General features: G+C 45.4%; 2 protein-coding genes and 1 long non-coding RNA gene across 7 annotated transcripts; 2 read left to right on the top strand and 1 right to left on the bottom strand.

Moving 5' to 3' along the window:
• The first annotated feature begins 7,332 nt into the window (after positions 1–7,332).
• On the top strand, positions 7,333–12,407 carry LOC120654971 (zinc transporter ZTP29-like). Of its 2 annotated transcripts, none has more exons than XM_039932666.1 (12): positions 7,333–7,559; positions 8,233–8,291; positions 8,373–8,465; positions 8,548–8,637; positions 8,756–8,837; positions 9,030–9,085; positions 10,005–10,061; positions 10,689–10,729; positions 11,033–11,100; positions 11,209–11,265; positions 11,339–11,456; positions 11,945–12,407. In XM_039932666.1, exons 1-12 carry the CDS (start codon positions 7,493–7,495, stop codon positions 11,988–11,990), a joined length of 834 nt encoding a protein of 277 aa, XP_039788600.1. In that variant the 5' UTR covers positions 7,333–7,492; the 3' UTR covers positions 11,991–12,407. The 2 variants fall into 2 exon arrangements, with proteins under 2 accessions (XP_039788600.1, XP_039788601.1); XM_039932667.1 differs by having other exon boundaries at positions 7,353–7,564.
• Positions 12,408–13,919: 1,512 nt separating this feature from the next.
• LOC120654972 lies at positions 13,920–16,678 on the top strand. The gene is made up of 2 exons (XR_005667234.1): positions 13,920–14,323; positions 16,574–16,678. It is a non-coding gene; the product is annotated as an uncharacterized LOC120654972 (long non-coding RNA).
• Positions 16,679–19,051: 2,373 nt separating this feature from the next.
• On the bottom strand, positions 19,052–22,810 carry LOC120654970 (pentatricopeptide repeat-containing protein At4g14850-like). 4 transcript variants are annotated; one of them, XM_039932665.1, is made up of 4 exons: positions 21,169–22,810; positions 20,519–21,060; positions 20,342–20,398; positions 19,052–19,912 (listed from the first exon to the last, which is right to left on the bottom strand). In XM_039932665.1, the coding sequence occupies exons 1-2, from the start codon at positions 22,788–22,790 to the stop codon at positions 20,595–20,597; spliced, it is 2,088 nt and encodes a 695-aa protein (XP_039788599.1). In that variant the 5' UTR covers positions 22,791–22,810; the 3' UTR covers positions 19,052–19,912; positions 20,342–20,398; positions 20,519–20,594. The 4 variants fall into 4 exon arrangements, with proteins under 4 accessions (XP_039788599.1, XP_039788598.1, XP_039788597.1 ...); XM_039932664.1 differs by having other exon boundaries at positions 19,052–19,940; XM_039932663.1 differs by lacking the exon at positions 20,342–20,398.
• Positions 22,811–22,965: the final 155 nt, after the last annotated feature.

The following is a 22,965-nucleotide window of genomic DNA, read 5'->3' on the forward strand; positions in this document are numbered from 1 at the left end:
ATCTTGCGATTTATGGAGGCACTGTCAATTTTGGATATTTCAAGTGCATTAATGTCCTTGACAATGACATTCAAGCGAGAGTACATATCATTGCAATTTTCATGAGCTAGCATTTTAAAAGAATCATACTTAACTCTAAACAAGTGATATTTTTGCTCACGAACTTTAGTGGAGCCTTCATGAATTTCAATGAGCTCCTTCCAAATATCACTTGCTAAGTCCATGCCATTAACTCTAGCAAAGACTTCCTCACTAATGGCTTCGAAAATTGCATTTCTAGCCTTGGCATTCCATTTTAATTGTTCGGTGGTGGGAGTTCCGGTGAATCCGGTCTTAGTGGCCAACCACACTTCGGGGGCAATCGCATCAAGATATGCGGCCATGCGAACTTTCCAATAAGCAAAGTTCTTGCCCTCGAAGCGGGGCGGCGAACCACCCATCTTGGCCATAGCTCTAGGCGGTGAAGCCTAATGATCCAAATGAGCAACGAGGCTCTGATACCAATTGTAAGGATCGATGGACCAAGAGGGGGGTGAATTGGACCTTTTTCAATTTCTAAAACAAAGTAAAGCAACCTTAACCTATGCAAAGCTAGTAGGGCACTAATTCACCAACCGGATAACTAAGCTACCTACACAAGCTAAGAGAGATAAAAACAAAGTAAAGCCTAGCAAGGTAGAGCTAAGTTATGATCTCTAAGTCAAGCACATGAGTAAATTGCAAGAAAGAAAATGCTTGAATAAAGAGAGTGGACAAGAGACGACCGGATTTTTTCCCGTGGTATCGATGTGTTGGCACACACCCCTAATCCACGTTGTGACACTCTCAAAGAGTCTTGTCACCTCCCAAGTCACCGAGACGAGGGCGCTCACTAAGAGTCTCCGTTCACCATCCCGGCGTGGTGGAGATCAAGCCACGTACAATCTTCTTCTCCGGGCTCCCACAATCCTTGGCAAGCTCCGCGAGAAAACACCTCGATCACCAAGATCGCCTAGGTGATGCCAATCACCAAGAGTAACAAGCTAAGGCCTTCACTTGAGCAAGAACCGATCACCAAGAACGGATGCACACTAACTTCTCTCTACTCAAGTCCTTAATCTTGCTTCTTGATTGATTGAATGCACAAGTATGTGAATGATGAAGCTCAATGTGGCTCTTGACTATAGTATGAGTGTATGGATGTTGCCTGGTGTCAAGAGTGGGCGAAATGACCCATTGGAGGGGTATATATAGGCAGCTCACACAAATAGAGCCGTTGGAGAAAAGCTGCCAGAAAACTGCGTAGCGCCGGTTAATCCGACGTCCCTCCATTTGTCATCGTCGGTTTAACCGGTGAATGTAAACTGCCTCTTCTGAAAACTAGCCGTTACAACTTGGGCAGATTGACCGACGTATCATCGGTTTAACCGGTGAGTGTAGTTGTCCACTGATCCACTGAAAAACCAAGTCTCTGGACAACTGCACCGACGTTAACTCAAACCTATCGTCGGTTTAACCGGTGAGTACAACTTTTGAAATCCACTGAAAAACCATCTCACTGGTCAATTGCACCGACGTCTTGATTCAAACAGCGTCGGTTAATCCGGTGAATAGAACTTGAATTGCCCTGGAAAAACCAACTCTGGACTAATGCACCGACGTTAAATTCAAACACGTCGGTTTAACCGGTGTATTGAATTTGTCCAGATTCTGCTGACTTCGTTTAACCGACGTATAGAAAATTGAGAGCGTCGGTTAAACCGGTGTATAGACTTTTTCTGATTTTGTCTTTTCTGATTTGAGTCTTGAATGAAATCCAAATATTCTTGAGATATAGTTTGAGAACCACTTATTTGAACTTCTAGAAACCTGAGTGACCATAGTGTGCATCCATTTTCAAATGACCATGTCCATGCTCAAGTTACTAAGCCTTAACCCCTCTTAATAGTGCGATCACTACAAAACTATAAAACCTATACTAACCTAAGTGTCCTTCTCAACCTTATGACACTTAGGACTAGAAAGATCCTTAGTCTTGACATAAAATTGAGTTGAATACCGAGATCGCCTTTTTGAATAATGAAATTGAGGGGCCTCTTTTGACATATGACCAAATGAGCGATAATGATCTATTAAGCTGCACAAACTCATTAGTCACAATAATGGTTCTCATTAATCACCGAAACATACCTTGAGGGCCTAGATGCTTACAACTACTCAACAGCAATCCTGGAGAGGAAGAAGCCACCAAGGACGACAAATCTGTCATCGCTCTGCACGCGGATATCATGGAGTTCCTCTAACTCCTTCACGACACCCAGATCCTCTCCAGATCCCAAAAAGGCCCGATCCACGGCCCAGCTCCGCGGTACGGCCCATTCGGGCCCCCCTCGAACCAGCAGAGCATTCTCCACTTCGCTCGAGGCCTCCCCGCTGAGGCTCTCGACAACGCACCACATCTCCGCCTCGCTCGAGGGTAGCGGGCCTACCCTCGGAAGAGCGGGCCAACTTCGCCACGGCCGAGCCCTCCGCAGGGCCTCGGCTCAGGGGGAAACTCCGCCTCGCTCAAGGCTACCCCTCGACAGTTGGAACTAGCAACCCATCTGCTCACCGGCCCGTCTGACAAGAGCATTAACTGCCAACCACTCCACCACAGAGTGCGGAGTAAGACGGCGTCAGGCCACCATGCCGCACAGCAGCTGTGACCGGAGTCCCGTCCGCCAACTCCGGTCACTACTCCGCCATCTCCGGCACTGTCGCGACACTGTGGGAACCTGCAACGCCCTGTGCAGACGTGCCCAGCACTACTCCCGCCACTGTGCTGCCTACTCCACGTACTTCCTCAGCTACGGAACCCTCGATCGGCATGGGTGCAACCCTCGAATGCGGTCTGAGCCTTGACCGGAGCAAGACCCCCGCCCGCAGGACCCTCGGCGCTCCACCACATCACGCATGGAGGACGGTACCCTCCACAGCGACCACCACGACGCCCACAGGAGCCATCAGGACGCCGGCGCGATCTCCGCAAGACCAGGGAGCCGCCCAGGACAACTGCCACGCCCAGCGCCATACCCCACAGTGTACTTCCAAACAGTGATCGATCACTGTACACCCCCGATTCGGGGAGAAGACGACGACTTCCGCGATCTCCCCGTACATGTACTCCGCCCCTCCTTGAGTCTATAAAAGGAGGAGGCGGGCTCCTTCGCAGGGGCGAGATGATCCGCTCGGAGGCTCACACAACCAACTCCTTAGCTTCTCTCGCTCACTTTCCTGATATTGGCACTCACCTCAATCACCTAGCAGAGACTTGTAAGCTTCCCTCCCTCTCTCGCCTCGCTTGTACCCTCTACTACAGGCACTTCGGTGCAAGATAGTACAGTGCACTCGCACACCTTTGCTGGACATACGGCCCCGCGACCGGAGCTAGGATAAACCCCATGTGTTACTGTATTACCTCTTGCATCAATCATCTAGAGTGAGGGACCACACAGCATCATCACATCACTAGTTGGTGCCGGACCGCCGGGTCTGGACACCGACACTGCCGAACGCGACGAACGCGTCATCCTTGACTGCTTACAGCACGTCACCCTTGTCGACCAGATGGACGCCCGACTGCTCACCACCCCTACTCCTGTTCCATTCAGCTCACGCGCTGCTTACCGCGTCATCCATGGGTCTGCGCCTCCCAGCGATGTGATGCGGCTCTGGTCGACCATGCTCCCCACTAAGATCAAGTTTTTTGCTTGGCTCCTCAGTAAGGGGCGACTTAATACCCGTGCACATCTCCACTACAGGAACATCAAAACGCTTGTAGAATCTTGGTGTGCTCATTGTCACAGGGTCCTTGAGTCTGATACTCACATCTTCTCTGAATTTCACAAAGAACAGGTGCTCTGGGTTTGCCTGGGCGTCCCCATGCATAGCGACCTTGTGCGACGCCCTTGGGACATCGGCGCCAGCGTTCCCCTGCCTGATGCGGTTCGAGTAGATTTTTTCCTCCTACTACTTTGGCACATATGGAAGGCTAGGAACTCCATGATCTTTGACGTCTTTGGCGTGTTTGGCTCACCACATGTATTCTTCCCCAAAACTCTCTCTAACTTCTCTCTTTTCTCCATGTAACTCCCTCCTGGGATGCCAGGAGTTTTGTGTGTAACAAACTTTCAGCTTAATAGTAGGTGGGGATTCCCCTCGGAAAAAAATAAAAGTTAAATATTGCCTAGTAATTTCATTTTTTATGGCAACGCTCGCTACTTTATTTAAGCGGTCACATAGTCACTGACCAATAAATTTTTTACAGAAGATGGGAGGGGATGCATCCAAACGACCGGAGGCCACCGCGACCAACACCAGCTGCATATCATTGTAATTTCTTGTGCTGCAGATCATTGTAACCAAAAAGATAACATCATATTAAACTATGGTGTTGTTTTTTATTGTTCTTTAACTCGCAATGTGCTTTAATTTGTTATATGATTTGGTTGTTCAACGCGAATTTTGTATGATAGTTATGGATTCAACTATAATTATGTGTTTTCTTTTTAGAAAACGGTAATTATGCATTAGAATTTACACCTTGAGTTCCACGTACGCAAACCGGGGCCGACAGGAGCTTCAAGATCCCCGAGTTCCTCGCGCAGGCTGGCCTCCGTGTACTGCTCAGCGCTGCGTTGCTGCAAGGGTTCGAGGTTCCTGCTGGCCGCTGTGGAGCTCAGCACGTGCACACGGTAAATAATAAAAACACACGGCAACCATTTTTTACCGTGTGTTTTTACTCGTGGGACACGTCAAATGTGGTATTTACCGTGTGCTCAATATTAGTCGTATGTTTTTTGGTGACACACGACAAAAGAATTATTTACCGTGTACCCGAAAAGTTGTCCACAACGAACTTTGGGGCACACGGCAAAAACACCGTTTTCCATTGTGGATGTAGCCAAACTGATTGCAAAAAATTAGGGTAGATTACCATCTGAGTTTTTTTTCTTCTCCTCTGAGCTAGTACAGTAGGTTTGTAGGTTCATCGCTACTGTCAGGAGTGAAAATTTAGAGCACCTCCAATAGATTACTCACATCTTATGTCCAGAATATATTCTCTCTATTACCAACAACTATTTTTCTATTTTTTGGTAACGATTCCTCAGCAGAATTACCAAATGTAATCACTGAAAATAGGGTAGAGGGATGAATCTCCTTCGTTTAGGTGAGAGGAAGGTGTGTTTTGATGACTAAATTTTTTTAAATGATAAGAATTGGACTCATAATCTAGTGAAACATCTCCAATGGCTAAAACATCAATTTTTTTTGTATTGGTAGAGAGAGATAATTAATCTGTTAGAGATGCTCTTTCCAGAAATCTGGAAGTTCGAATAGCATCGCCAACTCGATTTGGTTATTTTTGTACTGAGCTGCGTGGAAGTCGTCTGCGATGAATGTCATGCTTGACGCTGACAAGTTGGCCCCTGATGATGGTCGCCTCAGTGAACAACTATTTGCTCTGTTCAGCTGGTTTGTCAGCCAACCAACCAACAATATTTTTCTCTCATACCAAATCAGCATCAGCTACTACCCAGTGGCTAATCAGCTGTATTTTTTACAATAAATCAACACCACCTAACTGCCACGACTAGCCGAACACATCGAGTGAGCATGCAGTTTATCGCTTCGCCATGGATTCGTGAGCGCACAATGAACCGTGACACGTGGGTCCCCCAAATGCTGGGCCCGCATGTCAGCCAATCAAGCACGCGTCTCTCCAGTCCGGAGACGCCACAGCAATGGTGAATCATCCTCCCACGCCTGCCGGGCGCTCCGCAAAGCTAATGCCACGCCATGGCCACCCCCAAAAATGGCAAACCAACCAGCTGATCACCCACCGGAGCCGCCGCCGGTAACCACGCGCGGCACCCTATTCCCGGCAATCCACAGGGCCCGCCCGCCCGCCAACCACCGCCCTGGCTTCGCTCGCGGCCGCTCGCCCCTGCGCCTGGGAGGTCGTATAAATCGGCGTCCCGCTCCGGGGCGGCAGAAGCAATTGAGAGATCTCTCACGCCGATCGTCGAGCGAGCAGTCTCCCAATTCCCTCCAATAAAAAAAGACTAATAACACCACCTCAAACGCCGAGGCAAGGAGGGCTCCAAGCAAGCGAATCAGCGATGGAGATGAAGAAGGTCCTCTGCGCCGCGCTCGTCGCCGCCGCCTCGGCCACCGCCGTGCTGGCCTCGGCCTCCGAGGCGCCCTCCGAGGCGCCCGCCGGCGCGGTCGGCGCGGCCGGGCCCTCCGCCAGCGGCGCCGCCGCCGCCGTGCCCGCCGCGGGGGCGCTCATCGCCTCCTTCCTCACCTACTACCTGCAGTGAGCGGGGCGCTGCCGCTGCCGCTGCCGGCCGCGCGGGCGGGAAGACGTCGCGATGCGATTTGTGTTTGCTTCATCTCATAAGTTGATTTTATTTATTTTTTTCTTACGATTGGTTAATTGTATGTTTGGTTGGTTGTTTGTTTGTGGTCGTTTGAATTATCAAGGGCTTGTTCTGTAATTGTGCCTGATCGATGCTAATAATATATCATCCCAGTTTGATTTGTGATTCATTCTAATATTGTTTTATGCTTGCATTGTTTCGATTCTGACGCTTTCCCTTTCCCTTCAAAAGAACGATGATGCTTTCGTTGCAAGTGAGATGATGTTTTGATCCATGCCGTAGGCATTTCAGAATCAGATGTCACCAACGTGACACGATCCTTGGAGCAGGCGCACAAGCATGTTGCGCCATGATTCATGCCGCACAGATGTTGACGACTAATTTTTTATCTTAAATTATTAGTTGTTTTAGTTTTTTATACTCATAAATTTTAGTATCCACCTAGATATAACATATATTCAGATGCAGATGCGTAGTAAAAAATATATATCTAAAAAATTAAAAAAACTATTAATTTAAAACAGAGGGAGTACTCAAACGTTGCAAACTCCAAACGTCCAAACAAGTACACAATGATAATTTGCCTCTTCAGTGGTTTATGCGATCTACCAAAGACATCTAGTAGCAGTTTAAAAAAACAAAGACGACGAAAGAGGAACACACATGAATCTCGCCCAATCTCCACCACTGCTCCTGCAAATGATCGTCTCTAATGTAAAAAAAAAAAACTCCATAATTCTCATAGGTTTCGCACTTCCAAGAAAGCATAGCTCTTGTTCTTTGGACGTTGGGTTCATCAAAGCCAGAAAAAAAAACTACGCGAAGTATCCAAGCATGCCATGCCAACAAGAGGGATTAGGAAAAGTTCAAGTCCCCCACCCTTTTTTTTCTTGAGAATAAAATTCCCCACTTGTGTCGTGAGTCGTGACTGCAGCAAAGAATAAAATTTCCCTTTGTCCTCCAACGATTTTCAGCTCCACTTGACGCCGAGCTCGCCCTCCTCCCTCCTCCCCCTTCCCCTTCCGCGCCCCGGCCTCGGTTCCCCAAGGCCCAAACCCTAGCGAAGGAGGAGGGAGCTGCGTGGGGGGCGAATGGAGCTGCAGGTGTTCCACAGGGCGCTCGGGCTCTCGCTCGTCGGCGACCTCAGCACCGCCATCGGTACGGTACTCCCCGCCTCCCGGCTCCTCGGTCGCTGACTTCCCGCCTGCTTGCCGCCGTGGGGGTGGTGCGTTGCGGCTCCTAGGGCTGGTGGAGCTCTAGCGGGAATTCACTTGCTGAATTTTGGTTCAAAGTCCGATTTCCTAGCTTCGGCTGCGGCATGAAGCAGTGTACTCGACGCAATTGGGTGTTCCGCGCTCGCAGGGTTTTCTCGCCTGTGGGTACTGTGGGCGAGTAACTGGTTGCTCTGGCATGAGATTAACTCCGGTGTCTATCAAGCAAATAAACCCCCTGTTTCCTCTGTAAAAGATACAGAAAATCGCAGAGCATTTTAGTGTATACAAAAGTTTTTACCACACAGCACCAAGGGAAGGGAAATTGTGCCTCCACATGGAAACAGTGGGCTAATTTTCAAGTTTGGAACTGGACCTCGGGCCCTGGTAGCGAAATTGCTTGAGTTAGGACTAGTCTTCCTTGGTTAAACCATGCATATAGCTAAAATTTGTCCACATTGTACTTGATTTTGATTGATCTGGTGAGCTACCTCAAGATGCCCAGCCTCACTTTTTGTCGGTCAAATCGTGATGGTGACTCGCCGTGTATAGTGGATTTTTTTTTTCTTAAAAAAAAAGTGACCTCACCCACTTCAGCTAAGTTGAATTCTCTGTTTCAGGTGCGCTGTTTGTAGTTTTGAATCCAACCCCTAACCTTAAGATGCTTGGGCTTCTACAGGTGAAAAATTATCAGTAACTTCACTATATCTTAAAGTTGTTTGGTTGCTAATGTTCTATATGTTGCTCATGCTGACTACAGGGTTTTGCTGCTGGGCTTATGCTGAGCATCTCCTTTCTGGATCTGGCACACAATGCAATAAATTCTATTGGCTTCTTGAAGGGCAACCTCTGGGTGAGTCATGTCGCACTTACAGTTCTAGAATGCATGCTCATCCAATGCTGATTTGTCTCTTATAACAAGGAGCAACCAGCAGTTTTTTGCAGGAGTTCTTTTCTTTGGTTTCATTGTCAAGTTTATTCCAGAGCCAGCCTTTTCACCACAAGCTGATCCAAGTGAGAAAAAGGTTGGAATAACCACCCTTAATGATTAATGATTTTTTTGGAGCACCATATCTTTTTTCCTTGCTAAAATAGGAAAGCTGAACAGAATTTAGTTCTCTTTGTTTGGCTTGAGGAGAGAAGGCTGATGATGGTGGGTCGGGTAAAGATATGATGAGAAAGCATCGCCGGCAAGTGTTATTCAGTGGTATTATCACTGCTGTTGGTAAGAAATTTAAAACCCTTCTAAATTATTCAATGCCCTTATTTAACTAGTAAACAACACATTCACTCCCTTGAATTTCTTTCAGAATTCTGATAACATAAATATTTGGACTGTGTCATGTCATGTGTATCTTGTGCAGCTTTGCTTCCTTGAAGCTACAGTCATTTGAATTGGCAAATATTCTGATTGCAGGAATTAGCTTGCACAATTTTCCAGAGGGAATGGCTGTATTTCTTGGGTCTGTGAAGGTAAATATTCCCTTGGTATAATTATGTCGGTATAAAAGCTCAAATCAGTGTGTTGTTAAATTATCGAACTAGTGATACTCTTTCTGCTATTCATCGCAATGCTGATTAAACTGTATGTAGAATGTTTCAGATTGTTTGTTTATGGTAGTAAGTGTAATAGCTCAAATGAGTAAGCTTTAGCTGAATTATCTCAATGACTAACAATCCATTTATTAACTGAAGCAACAGTTGTTTGTTCCTGTAGTGTGTTTTCCAATTAATTAGTTCTTAGACAGTTTAACCAGTGATACTTTCTGTTATTCATTACTATTCAGATTTAAATGTGTGCTAGAATGTTCAGTTATACTGCATGACCTTAAAGTCTTAGTTGAGTTTGTGAAGAGTAATGTGGCAAAGCATTCCTGCATTTCTATTGGTCCCTCATTCCCTGTGGTATTTTGGTACTTACTGATGATCAGCTCAGCATCATCAGATATTTTAACCACCCATTCTAGTATGTATATCTTTCGTGATTTTGTACCATCATCCATGAAAAATTTGTAGTCTAACATAGTGGATGTCCTATGCCTGCATTTTTCAAGGATGGTAACTTTTTGAACAATCGAGCATCATATCGATATGTTGAAGTTACAGCACCCATTGGCTATAGACTGTAGGCTACTTCCAGAACAACCTGGTCTTGTTTCATTTGATGTTTCTTGTCTTATTTTCTTTTCCATGTTCCACTTTGGTTCACGGTGGCAAAAAAAGTTGGATTCAATTTTCTTCTAATAGAACACTGTTATATTTACTAGTGCGTACCTTTGTTAGTTCTGGAAGGGCTCCACCTGAAACCTCATGTTTTGTTTTAAAAGTTCTTGTTTATAATGACTGGTTTTGTGCTTGAATTGATTGCTCTTTGTTGCATTAAAAACTGCAGGGTCTTCATGTGGGTTTGAACTTGGCTGTTGCTATCGCTTTACATAACATACCAGAGGTACAGAAAACAATGATTGAAACTTTCTCGTTAAATGAGAATTATCATCTGTAATTTGTTATGAATTATTGCCACCAATGATAACGCTTGGATGCTTTTGCGCAAAGCTTGAAATGCCACAAATTTGTTTCTTATAAAGCTTAAAATATTCTATAGTCTATGAATGCCCAATTTTATGTTAATGCAAATTAACACATAGCATGATAGACGGATTCATGATGATTATTAAGTTCAGTGTTATGTGTATCAAAAGCTACCCTCTTAAATTTTGCTAGGTATCAGCAATAATCCAAATATATTCCTTTTACCATCTCTTTCAGTTTGCCAGAATCAGGTAGTCACAAAAGGTATCACTCTAAAGAAAAGTATGTTTGCAAATAGGCATTAGCAGAGTATAGGGTAAAAAAAGCAAAATAGAACCTAGGATTTTCTTTTAACTCCATGGAGAGAGTATATGCAATGTAGATAGAAATCATATAATTTATAAGTGGGGATACAGGGCATATTAGTGATATCATTCAGGGTCTTTTCTTCCTGTATTTGTATCTTTTCTTTGGATCAGTTTTGAGTTTCATTCAGTTTCCTCTGTTCGATATACTAACTACTCACCACTTTGTTACCTTTCAGGGGGTTGCTGTAGCTCTTCCAATCTATTTTGCTACCAGGAGGTACATGTTCTCTCATGTAGATATTCATGATGAATAAATTTTGTATTTCACAGCAGCATTTAGAAATGAATCCAGTGTCGAATATATATGATTTAGTGACAGAAAGTTCCTCTAAACATCCAAAAATGTTGTCAGTTCAGATCCATGTTTTAAACGTCTGATATATCATTGCATGGTGTACGAGTTTGAGAACTTAACTTATTGCACACACAATCCAATATTCAGATCATATAACTGTCCATGTTATTTATTTTATATGGCAGGCATTGTTGTTTATTTTCAATCTTTATTTTTGTGTCACAGCAAATGGCAGGCATTTTATGTGGCAGCAGGATCTGGTTTGGCTGAGCCAGTAGGAGTAATTGCTGTAGGTGTGCTTTTTTACAAACCCTCCTTTTTCAAATGATGTTCTTCAGATCTATCCGTTTTCTGTCTGTTATTCTGACACCCTATTTAGCGCTGATATTATCTTACTGCAGCTTACTTGTTCCCAAGCAGCTTGAATCCTGAAATTCTCGAAGGCCTACTTGGATCTGGTTAGTTTATTGAGTAAATCGAATACTAGTTCTGAAATTTCAATATTGAGTACTCTTTTGTGTCTCTGTGCAGTTGGTGGCGTTATGGCTTTCCTCACTCTGCATGAAATGCTGCCTCTTGCGTTTGACTATTGTGGCCAGAAGCGAGCTATCAAAGCAGTATTTTTGGGCATGGCATGCATGTCTGCAAGGTTTGTTGATCCTTCGAATTGAATAAACATGTTCATGTAGTAAAAAGTATGGATTTGCTTTTGGCAAGTGGCTTTCCGTGTGGTAATGTGATTATTTTGAACACCTGCAATGCAATATGAGAATATGAACTAGTATTTATCCTTGTAGGGTGTTTATTGAGTTTTCACAAGGTATGAGTAGGATACTGAACTCATATGTTGTTAGCACCAATGCCATAGTTCTATCATCTATGAAAGTGGACCATCCTGCAATAGCACACATAAAGACTGACAATACTGAAACATACTGGCCTAAGTTTTATGCAGCCATCGTCAATATTCGCACTTGTAAAGTGCGACGACTGGAGCTTTGTAGCGTAGTCCTGTAGGGTTGCAAAAGCGGTGAATTTGATATTAGACAAGATCTTGCGTTGTTGTACACACCTTTATACATCACTTGATGCTACTCTATTACAAACCTAATTTGTTTTCTTTTTTGGTATCAACAGCTTGTACTTCCTGGAGATCAGCCTACCAAAGGAGATAAGCTTGTAGCATCACATCTGTAGCGCCGCAAGTGCTCCACCTCCACAGTGTTACCTGAATTCTGAAGCTGAGAGCTTGTCAGTAAATCCTGATTTCTGGCAGGGGAATGTTTGCTCCTGGAACAGTCAATCATATGACCATGTGTTTAGGCAGTAGGCATCACACCAAAACATCAGAACTGAAAGCAAGAACGGCTAGATGTGTCGGGGGAGGGGAAAACTGCATTTCCCCAGGATGTAAAAGCCAAATTAGTTGTCAGAAGATGCGTAGCAACTAAAAACAATCGAAAAACTGTATCAGATGGTCGACAATGAAAGCTTCAAAAGTACACCAATTGCACTATTTGTTCCAAAAAAAAAGGAACGTTAACGTCGACCTTTTGGAACTTTGGTTGTGAACAACCACCGAACTAAGTTTGTTGCTCCACTTTCGTCGTGCAAAGCTAAAAGTCATTTCTATGTATCATTCCGGCTGGGCTCCGTGAGCTCTCAGCCTAGCCAGGTCATTGAAAATTTTACGGTCCATTCGATGTTTATCTGACGGTAAAGATTGTAACTTCCCTTCGCTCTGCTCTTTCTTCTGTCGCGTACTCCTCTCCTTGTCTGCGTTCGCTTCTTCCTCCCAGCTGCTTGCGCCGTCCCCTTCCTGCTCCCTCACTCCTCCACCACTCCTCTCCCTCTCTTCTCCTCGCGCGGAGCTGCAACGGCGAGGCCGAACAGCGGCCCCGGCGGGTCAGGCGCCGGCTGCTCGCCTCAGCTTGGCTCCGGCGGAGCGCACGGCCGTCGTCCTCTCCCTCCCACCCATGGCGGCGCGCAGCCATCCTCCCTCCCTCCCCGGCGCGCTGCCGGCCTGCGTGAGCTCGGCTCCATCCCTCCTCACCGCGCGCTCCCCGGCCATGGCAGCGAGGCCGGCCCTCCCCTCCCCTCCCCGCGCCATCCCTCTCCGGCCGTCCACGAGCCGTCCACGACAGAACGGCGCACGGCGAGGCTGGCGCCCAAACGCGGCAGTGGCCCGTGCTGGGCCATGGCGGCGGGAGACCCACGCGGGGCCATGACGGCGGCCGCCGTGCTCCGCACCGGAACCCTGCAGCGAGCCAACGCCGAGCTCCGCCTCCACGCGCAGTCAACGAGACCAGCAGCAGCGAATACCTCCGCTTTGGGAGTCCGGCGGCCGGATCCGCCCTAAACCTCGGCGGATCTACGCCTTCCTTGGCCGGATCTACTTCAGCGCACTCCCCTTTCCTGCAGCCGCCGCCATCACGCACGCCGGCTTATGGCTGCGGCCGCGGTCGCTGTCAAGCGCGCCGGCTACGTCCTCCGGCCACCGCCCTCACCCTCGCCGGTTGCGGCCTCCGGCGGCCGCCATGCCCCGCGGCCGGAGCCTCCCAAGAGCGGCCCCGCGGCTGCTGCCTCACAAGATCCGCTCCATCCCTCGCGGATCCGCCCGCTATCGCGCGCGCTGGTCTGATTCCTAGCTTCCTCCTCAGCGCCTTGTTCGACGTTGTGGTCTTCTTCCTCAGCGGCCTGTCTGCCGTCCGCCATTGCTGTCCGCCTAGAACTCCTGAATCTCAGGTGCGCCCCTCCGTTTTTTACTGGTCATCTCTTCCTGGTCGCCCCCTTTCATTTTGTTCCAAGAAGCAGCCTAGAGACAGTAAACGAGGAGTCCACTTTACTGCAGCAGACGAGAACAAAGGTACGATTCCTCACCAATGCAGGAAGCACTACCTAAAATATGATGTTTCTTCGCAGAGCATTCAGCTATAGATGCTGCACAATTAGATGCTAAGTTTACTTTTTTTTTGTTTGCCTCTAGATCCTAACAGTAACCTTTAACAGGTTGAAACTAATGGTCAGGTTGTACCTGGGCCTGAATATGAAAGTCCTAACCTGAATGGCTCCATTGGAACCTCCTCTCCTCAGGAGCACCTAACAGGTCATTGTAATATCACCTCTTTGATTTACCAAAAAAAAATGTTGTCACGCACAAAGATCTGAATGCAGTAAAAAGGTTAACTAATATTCAGTAGTACTGGTATTCTGCTTCTACCACCAGCACAGCATTGCTCAAACGAACTACCTTTCCTGCATTTTAGGTACCACTAATACGACATAGACTGTGCCTCTCAGCTAACTATGCTGACCATTTGCTCCTCTCAGTATTAGGTTCCTAAGCCAGAATTCAATTTATGCTTCACTTACTCACTATACTTAAGAAATAGAATGCTATTACAATCACTGATGTTGTATCTTCTTCTAACTAGACCACCTTTTTCTTGTGCACCATAAAGACCACCAAAGCAGATTTGGGAGGTAGTACTCCCATGCTGTTCAAGACATTTACAGGTACTATGAGCTACTTTCTTCAAACTTTATTAATCATATGAGTTCTTGGGCCAGATGTAGTTGATCCAGGCATGCAGCTGTTATTCATTTTATACTTGAAAAATAAAATGAACTACCAAAGGTTATAAGACACAGATACTCTTTCCCATATATGTGCATGATTATTATTCAGTTTAGGAAATGCTCTGGGTAATACGACACAGATATTCTTTCCCATATATTTGCATGATTACTATTAAGTTTAGGAAGCGCTCTGTTGGTCCAGAATTTCTGTTGATAAAAACAAATATTCCTTTTCATATATGTGAATGACTATTGCCTATTGCACAAACACAAGTATTGGTTGTATTAATGGTTCCCAGCATGTTTAAACATTTATAGTGCTAAGACACTGCATTAGGCCCCCAAGTATATTTGCTGCTCATGCTTGCTTCACCCTTCATTTAGTGAAACATTGTCAGGCCCAATTTGTTGTAGTACAGAAAATGTATCTGTAGATGCACAACAACAACAACAACAACAACAACAACATAGCCTTTTTTCCCAAGCAAGTTGGGGTAGGCTAGAGATGAAACCCGAAAGAAATAAGTTCAAGGTTCAGGCACATTGATAGCTAGTCTCCAAGCGCTCCTATCCAAAGCTATCTCTTTAGAGATATTCCAATTCTTAAGGTCTCTCTTAACCGATTCATCCCACGTCAGTTTAGGTCTACCTCTACCCCTCTTTACATTATCGACCCGCTCAAGAACCCCATTACGCACCAGCGCTTCAGGAGGCCTTCGTTGGACATGTCCAAACCATCTCAGCCGATGCTGGGTAAGTTTCTCCTCAATTGGTGCCACTCCGACCCTATCCCGAATAACTTCATTCCGGACTCTATCCCTCCTTGTGTGCCCGCAAAACCACCGCAACATCCGCATCTCTGCTACACTCAGTTGCTGGACATGTCGCCTTTTTGTAGGCCAACATTCAGCATCGTATAGCATCGCCGGACGAATTGTTGTCCTATAGAATTTGCCTTTAAGCTTTTGTGGCACCCTCTTGTCACAAAGGATGCCAGAAGCTTGTCGCCATTTCAACCAGCCAGCTGAAATTCTATGCCTAACATCTTCATCAATGTCGCCATCCTTTTGTAGCACCGATCCTAAATACCGAAAAGTATCCTTTTGGACCACCACTTGTCCATCTAGACTAACGTCTCCCCCCTCATGCCTAATCGCGCTGAAATCGCACATCATGTACTCGGTCTTGGTCCTACTAAGTCTGAACCCTTTCGACTCTAACGTGCGTCTCCACAGCTCTAACTTCCTATTAACCCCTGCACTACTCTCGTCAACTAGCACCACATCATCAGCAAAGAGCATACACCAAGGGATCTCACCTTGTATATCCCTTGTGACCTCATCCATCACTAAAGCAAATAAATAAGGGCTCAATGCTGACCCCTGGTGTAGGCCTTTGTTAATAGGAAAGTCAGTGGTGTTGCCATCACATGTCCGGACAAATGTCGTCGCATCCTTGTACATATCCTTAATGAGGGTAATGTACTTAGTTGGGACTTTGTGCTTCTCCAAGGCCCACCACATGACATTTCTCGGTACTTTGTCATATGCCTTCTCAAGGTCAATGAAGACCATGTGCAAGTCCTTCTTCTGCTCCCTATATCTCTCCATCAATTGTCGTATTAAGAAAATCGCCTCCATGGTTGACCTTCCAGGCATGAACCCAAATTGGTTTTGGGTCACACTTGTCACTCTTCTTAGGCGATGCTCGATAACCCTCTCCCAAAGCTTCATCGTATGACTCATCAGCTTAATCCCACGGTAGTTAGTACAATTTTGAACATCGCCCTTGTTTTTGAAGATAGGTACTAATATACTTCTCCTCCATTCTTCCGGCATCTTGTTTGACCGAAAAATGAGATTAAAAAGCTTAGTTAATCATACTATTGATCTATCTGTAGATGCACAACTAAAACTATATTTTGAGGGACTGATCATGCGGTTTTTTACTCTGCTGAAATATTAGAATGAGATGTCCAGCAACAAAAAAAAAGCCCATTGAGATAGCTAAAATAGCATAAGCAATTTTACTTCTCTTTACCAAGCTTTTCTTGCTATGGTCATGTAGTGAATTGATGTAAACACGTGCATATTACGTTTATCCTCAGGGAAATATTTGATATAAACAAAAAAAAATTATTTCCTTCAAGGACTGGTTCCTTTTCAGTGATCAACACAAAAATTGCAGGTAAGGAATTGCTGGATTCGAGCGCCAAGGTAAATCCCCTCCGCTCCATTCCTTCCTGGCATTTCCTAGGTAAAGTAAGACCATCCCTCCCAATATTTGTTTTAATTCTTCCACTAACAGAGATGCATGGAGCAGTATGCTGAAATCTTTTCGCAAGTTGTCGCTGTTCAAAAGTATGGAACAAACCCTTATGAATGATTTGATGATTTTATTTGTCTAGATGAGTACCTGATCATAATCTAGATATGCATGATTACAGTAAGCTTACAATCTGGAAATGTTTCTTTCTTGACAAAATACCTTTATTCAGATTCTTTAGATGAACTAATGGAGCATGCTTATATATTAGAATAATTGATAACTCGCCAACATTAGGGGCCACTTTCCTTTTGTTTTGCTGCTGGGCTGCCATTGATGGCTTCCATATATTTTCCTAAAAATAACATAGCTTCGTCCCTTTCCTACAATTACTTATTTGATTCATATATTATTTTCCCCTCTCTTTTCATATCCACTAAGGTATGATGAAGATTTCCTAATTTCTGTGTCAGGACTACTTGATCAAGTAGTCCATGTTTGCTATACATATGGTGAAATCTTTAAAATAAACTTGGAATGTTGCCTTAAACTCGATTATACCATTCTCACTTCCTTGTTCTTAACCCATTTGCTTGTGAACCTATGCAGAATCAAAGCAAGGAAAAAAAAAAAGATTGCCATTCTACTGTATTTGAAAGACTTGATGGTGTCCTGCCCCTCCTGCGCCTACAACACTAGACCTGTACCTGGCGGCCTCCAATTTTGACTGCCCTGCCTTCTTTTCCCATCTGGTCCGGTGCAGGCAAGGAAGGGGGCGTCTCTTGCATCATGGAGTCTCTGGTTCACATTCTGTTCCTTCCCCAGCTCCTCCACATGATTCAGATGTTCTCATAATGTGCTGCTTCTGCCCTCCCTCCATTGCAAGGGAAAAAATATGCCGCTTTGGCCCCGTTCCTCATAAGTCAAAATGGTAACACTCTCGTTCCTTCCATAAAATTTCTCACTGCTCCTATAGAGCTTTCAGTGATTCTTTACAGCATGCATATTGTTAATCCAGATTTTATTACTCTCCCCAGGCCTCTAACTTAATTATAGTACTAATATTTCTTGCATTATAATATTACATGATACTATTTACATTATAATATTATAGGACATCTCCACTCCTTCTGTGAATTATGAAGCCCCTTGCAGAAGTCTTTTGTTCCGTTGTAATAACTATATCCATATTTTAGATTTTTATCCTAGACTATGAAGCTGATAGCTACTATCTCAATAAATCTAAAACTCCTTGTAAATAACTCTTATATTTCATTGTGACATAACCAGAAAATTCTTATTTGTCCTCTATGGCAATATGAGTCTACTAAATGTACAAATTTTATTATTCAGATCGATAAAGTTGACATGAGCGTGCACAAATTTATCCTGAAACTTCGATTCCTTGTTCCATATTGTTTAAAGAACATCTAAATGAGAGAATAAATATGTAACAAATGCAACTGCAAGATTACATCTTCTACTACCATAGTAATTACCTAAAAAAATTACAAAGAAATTATGCGCGCGCAATGCACTAGTCAATGTCTCAAGATAAACTGGGATGTGGCCATTGGACCAAGTTTTGAGGCGAGATGGATTTGGGATGGGATTTACCTCTCCTGAACGTGGTCGTGGACCTCACCTTTGCAATTCGCAGGCATGGGGACAATTCCATCATCGTAAGGCATTACAAATTTACAATGGATGGGCAGACACAAGCAGCATTTCCCTTCGCAGCAGCACGGGGGTTCTCCTCCCCCATGGTTGGCTGCACAGCTTGATGCACGTCTTTGCTGTATCCTTCTATCAAGGTTAGGAAAGTATTGAATTGTACATGTGGGGTTTATTTGGCGCTACCGCCCAATCTTTCACGAAGGACGGTGTGTGAGCCACTCTGTTGAAGCTTAGCTACTCAGGAAGAACAGGGAGAAACTACAAGCAACAATGACAGCAGGAGATAAGCGAAGGAAAGGAATAAGCATTAATGGGAACTATTGTAGAGCTCTACTTTCGAACTTAGCTAGCAGCGCATCATCATAAGCATTTCCACTGCAATGCAATGAGATAAACATCAGGTAGAAATCTTAACTCGACAATGATATTGATTGTGTGCCTGGACATATAGGATCTTTCATGTGAAATCCAAGGAAATAAGACAGTCGGAATGGAGACCTGGCTGTTGTAAAAATCTATTATGCCAGGATTGCCTTTGTCATAACGAGGACCAGCATCCTGCGCAGACACAAAAGGCCAGCGCTGTATCATGTGGCTAATCCTAAAACAACAAGCAGCAAACAAAAAACTAAACCAAGCTGTGGACTCGGCATGTATCGAACTTTTTTCTTCCTATCCTATTAATACAAAAAACATGCAGTTCTCCTGCATGTTCAAGAAAAAGAAAACGTAAGTTGCAGAATATTTATTTGAAAATTAAGCTGATGATCATAGTCGTACTTCCTAAACATAATGTGTGACTATAGTACATCGTGCATTTACAAGCTTGAATAGTCAGTGCATTTCCTATTACCGTTTCTACAGGTTAGAACTATGTCGCCCAGCACCCGCAATCATCAGTGTTTCAACACCTAGCACTCTCAGTCATCAGTGTTTCAAGACCCAAGGTACATCATGGGTGGCTGAGATGAGACACTACCAAATACCATTATACCAATGTACCATGCAGCATTCCAACACCATGGAATATCATGGGTGGCTGAGAGATGAGACACTATCAATGTACCAGCAGCATTCCAACACCGTGGAACATCATGGAAGGCAGAGCTGAGAAAGTACCACACAGTGTTTCAACATCGAAGGAACATCATGGATTGCTGAGCTGAGCCAGTAGCACACCTCTTTTCCTAGACTACATTTACCGACATCACAGAGCTCGGAATACACTGAGCATGATGTGCGCTTCATTTCTTCGAGACCGCTCTCCAAGATACCTGCAAGGCTGCAAGAAACATGCTGGGCGTTAGTGCTCCACAGCCAATGATTGCACTTCCTGCACCATGCCAAATGTTGGAACCAACTGAGGATATTGCTAGTCCCTTGTTCTGATTTGCCAGTCTATTTTTCTGTGGTCCTATTTCCCATCTTGGCCTACCCCAACTTGCTTGGGAAAAAAGGCTATGTTGTTGTTGTTGTTGTTGTTGTTGTTGTTTGTTCCTATTTCCCATCTTGATAGCATTCGCCAACCACAGCTGGAGCTGAAACCTGAATAAATTTGGCCAGCCGGTCCATTTCCATCTGATTCTGCAGTTTACATGTTTGATGTCACACTCTGCACGAGGTGAGCAACCAAAATAACTAAGTGAAGCAAAATTTTAACCAACTGCTTATAAACAATTCTACAATAGTTATGGAGTGTCTAAACTGGAGAAACCGACAATACATTCAAATCTAAGCAAACCACCAGTTCCTATCATGGAATAACTGAGGTACACCGTACCAAATCCATTTCCGCGATAAAATTTTTAGGAAAACATATTATAAGACGATAGATTGATGGGAAGTAAAGTAGTTATCAATCGAATGTGCTCTGTTTGATCCAGTGGATATCACCATTAATGAACAGACAATATGGAAAAATATCTACTGCAAGTATTGATAAAGGATATTAAAAACAAATGTAACCGTTATGATTATTATAACAGAAATATCATATTCTCTGGGACCACGTACTCTATAGCTTCCAGCTGCACTAATATCTCTAACATCATAGCAATGAGTTACCAATACCTATTTTCAAAATTCAGAAGATCAAGTCAATGGTCACAACAGCTAAAGGAGTCGACTAGAACAAAATCCATGCTGGTGTGAAATAGAATACAAATCATACACAGGAACTAAAATAGATACCTTCTTCTATATTTGCAGAAATGGTTCCAGAAATGCCCAAAGAAGCATGCATCACTTGATCCTGTAGATAAAACTTTCACCAATAATCCTTGCATGAGCACTCATAATTTTTGAAGTGATGAAACCTATTGTTGTCCCGCACAATTATCTCCCTACCAACAATACCAGATATGAACTTAAAAGCTCGGTGACAATCTACACAAATTCGCAAATTCTTCATGATCCTTATAGGTACACCAGGTGGTATACAGATCAATCCAAAAGCCAGAGCAAGCTTTTCACTATGTTGAAACACCTCTGATTCCTTCTCTTCTTCCTCGAGATCGTAGAGAGCATATTGTGTGTCTGGCATGTACCCAGCAGCTTGCATTTGACTTTTGAGCTTGGCCAGTAACGCCTGGATCTCATTACTCATCTCATGTTTTGTGTCCTTAGCCTGAAAAACATGCACAACATTTTTCCAGGTAATCCAGCTGCGCCCTGGATCTTTCTTGATTCCAACATTTTTCATCTCCTTCCTTACATCTGTTGCTTCTGCCCATCTGGAGAATTTAAAAAGATACAGTAATCCAAAGCACAATTAACGAGCGAGTGTAATTTAATTGCAAGGCTATTTGTTTGTAAGAAAACATATTTTAAGTTATTTTTACCTGCCAGCAGATGCTAACATGTTAGAGAGCAAAACATGATTGCCAGAGTCCTGAGGATCAAGTTCAAACAACTTCTCAGCAGCTATCTTTCCTAGCTCTGTTTTACCATGCATCTTGCATGCCCCAAGTAGCGCTCCCCAGACAGAAATGGAAGGCCTCATCGGCATCCCCTGTATGATCTCATAAGCTTGCTCTTCCATTCCTGCACGACCAAGCAGGTCCACCAGACAAGCATAATGCTCAATTCGTGGCTTAATCCCAAACCTATCATTCATTGTCTTGAACAGCTCATATCCTTCCTTTGTCAAACCTCCTCTGCTGCATGCTGCGAGTACATTGACAAGTGTGATGTAATTGGGTGCTGTTTCTCCACACTCTATCATATCATCAAACACTGCAAGTGCATTCCAAGCGTCACCAATGTGGGCATAACCTCCTACCATCGCATTCCATGTAACAAGATTTCTCTGTGGCATATCCAGAAAGACCTGTTCAGCATCTTCTATGCCCCCACATTTCCCATACATGTCAACCAACGCACTTGCAACAAAAATGTTTGCATCAATGCAAGAACGGACAGCAACTGCATGCAGAGCACGCCCTTGGTCAAGGCCTAGCAATCCCGCACACGTGGTGAGCACACTGGAAACCATGAAATCCGTTGGCTCTTCCCCAGCTCTTCTTGCACCCAGGTAGACAGATAAAGCTTCCTCCTCTCCACCATTCTGCGCATATGCAACAACCATACAACACCAGGACACGTTGTTCCGTATTCCCATGCCATCAAACACTGCCTTGGCCTTCTCCACACATCGACACTTCCCATAAAAATCAACCATGGAATTGGAGATGGAGACATCCGTCTCAAACCCACACTTCACCACGAAGCCATGGAACTGCTCCCCAAGGGATAGATATGTCGCCCCAGCACACGCATTGAAGAATGCACAAACCGAGACCACATTCGGCATCCCACCAGCCTCCCGGAGCCCAAAATACGCCTCCACTGTCTCAAGGGGCCTCCCATCAAGCACCGCGTTAGTCATCACCGCGTTCCAGGCGACCACGTTCCTGTAGGGCATTTCCTCGAACAGCCGGCGTGCTAACGCGAGGCGGCCAGTCTTGAAGTACATGTCCAGCGCCGCGCACGCCACGAAGGCGTCGTCAGGGAGGTACCCGAACCTGAGCGCGAGGGCGTGCACCTGGGGCCCGATGGTGGACCGCGACGGCGCGGACGCGGCGGCCTTGAATGCGGATGGGAAGGTGAAGTCGTTGGGGCGGAGGCCGAGCTGGAGCATGGCGGCGAAGGCCGAGAGCGCCTGGGCCGGGCGCCCGTGCTGCGATGCGCCAGATATGAACGCCGTGTACGACACGACGGTGGGGCTCGGATCGGAAGCCAGCGCGGCTGCAGCGGGCCCCGGGAGGTCGAGCTTGGAGTAGAGGTTGACGAGGTGGGCGCGGATGAAGGGCGGGATGGCCGGGGCGAGCAGCCTGAGGGCACGCGCGTGCGCCGCGCGTCCGAGTCGCGGAGAGCGGGAGGCGATCGCCGTCTCGACCGCCGCCGCCAGGAGCTCCGGGTCCGTCGCCAGCGGCGCCGCCACGGCGGCGGCGGCCCGGCGCATTTGGGCTGGGTTGATTTGCGATTTTTGGCGCGACCGCGGAAACGGTTTAATCGAGGCCACGGAAAGCGGGCTGGGCTTGTATTGACTAATCCTGGGCTTGATCTGCGACCTTTTAAAGCCCAGTTGCTCACATGCATAGCAGATGTTCCCATAACTTTGTCAATCTCGAAGATTT

Source organism: Panicum virgatum, chromosome 1N, assembly GCF_016808335.1.
Source record: "Panicum virgatum strain AP13 chromosome 1N, P.virgatum_v5, whole genome shotgun sequence".
NCBI lineage: Eukaryota > Viridiplantae > Streptophyta > Magnoliopsida > Poales > Poaceae > Panicum > Panicum virgatum.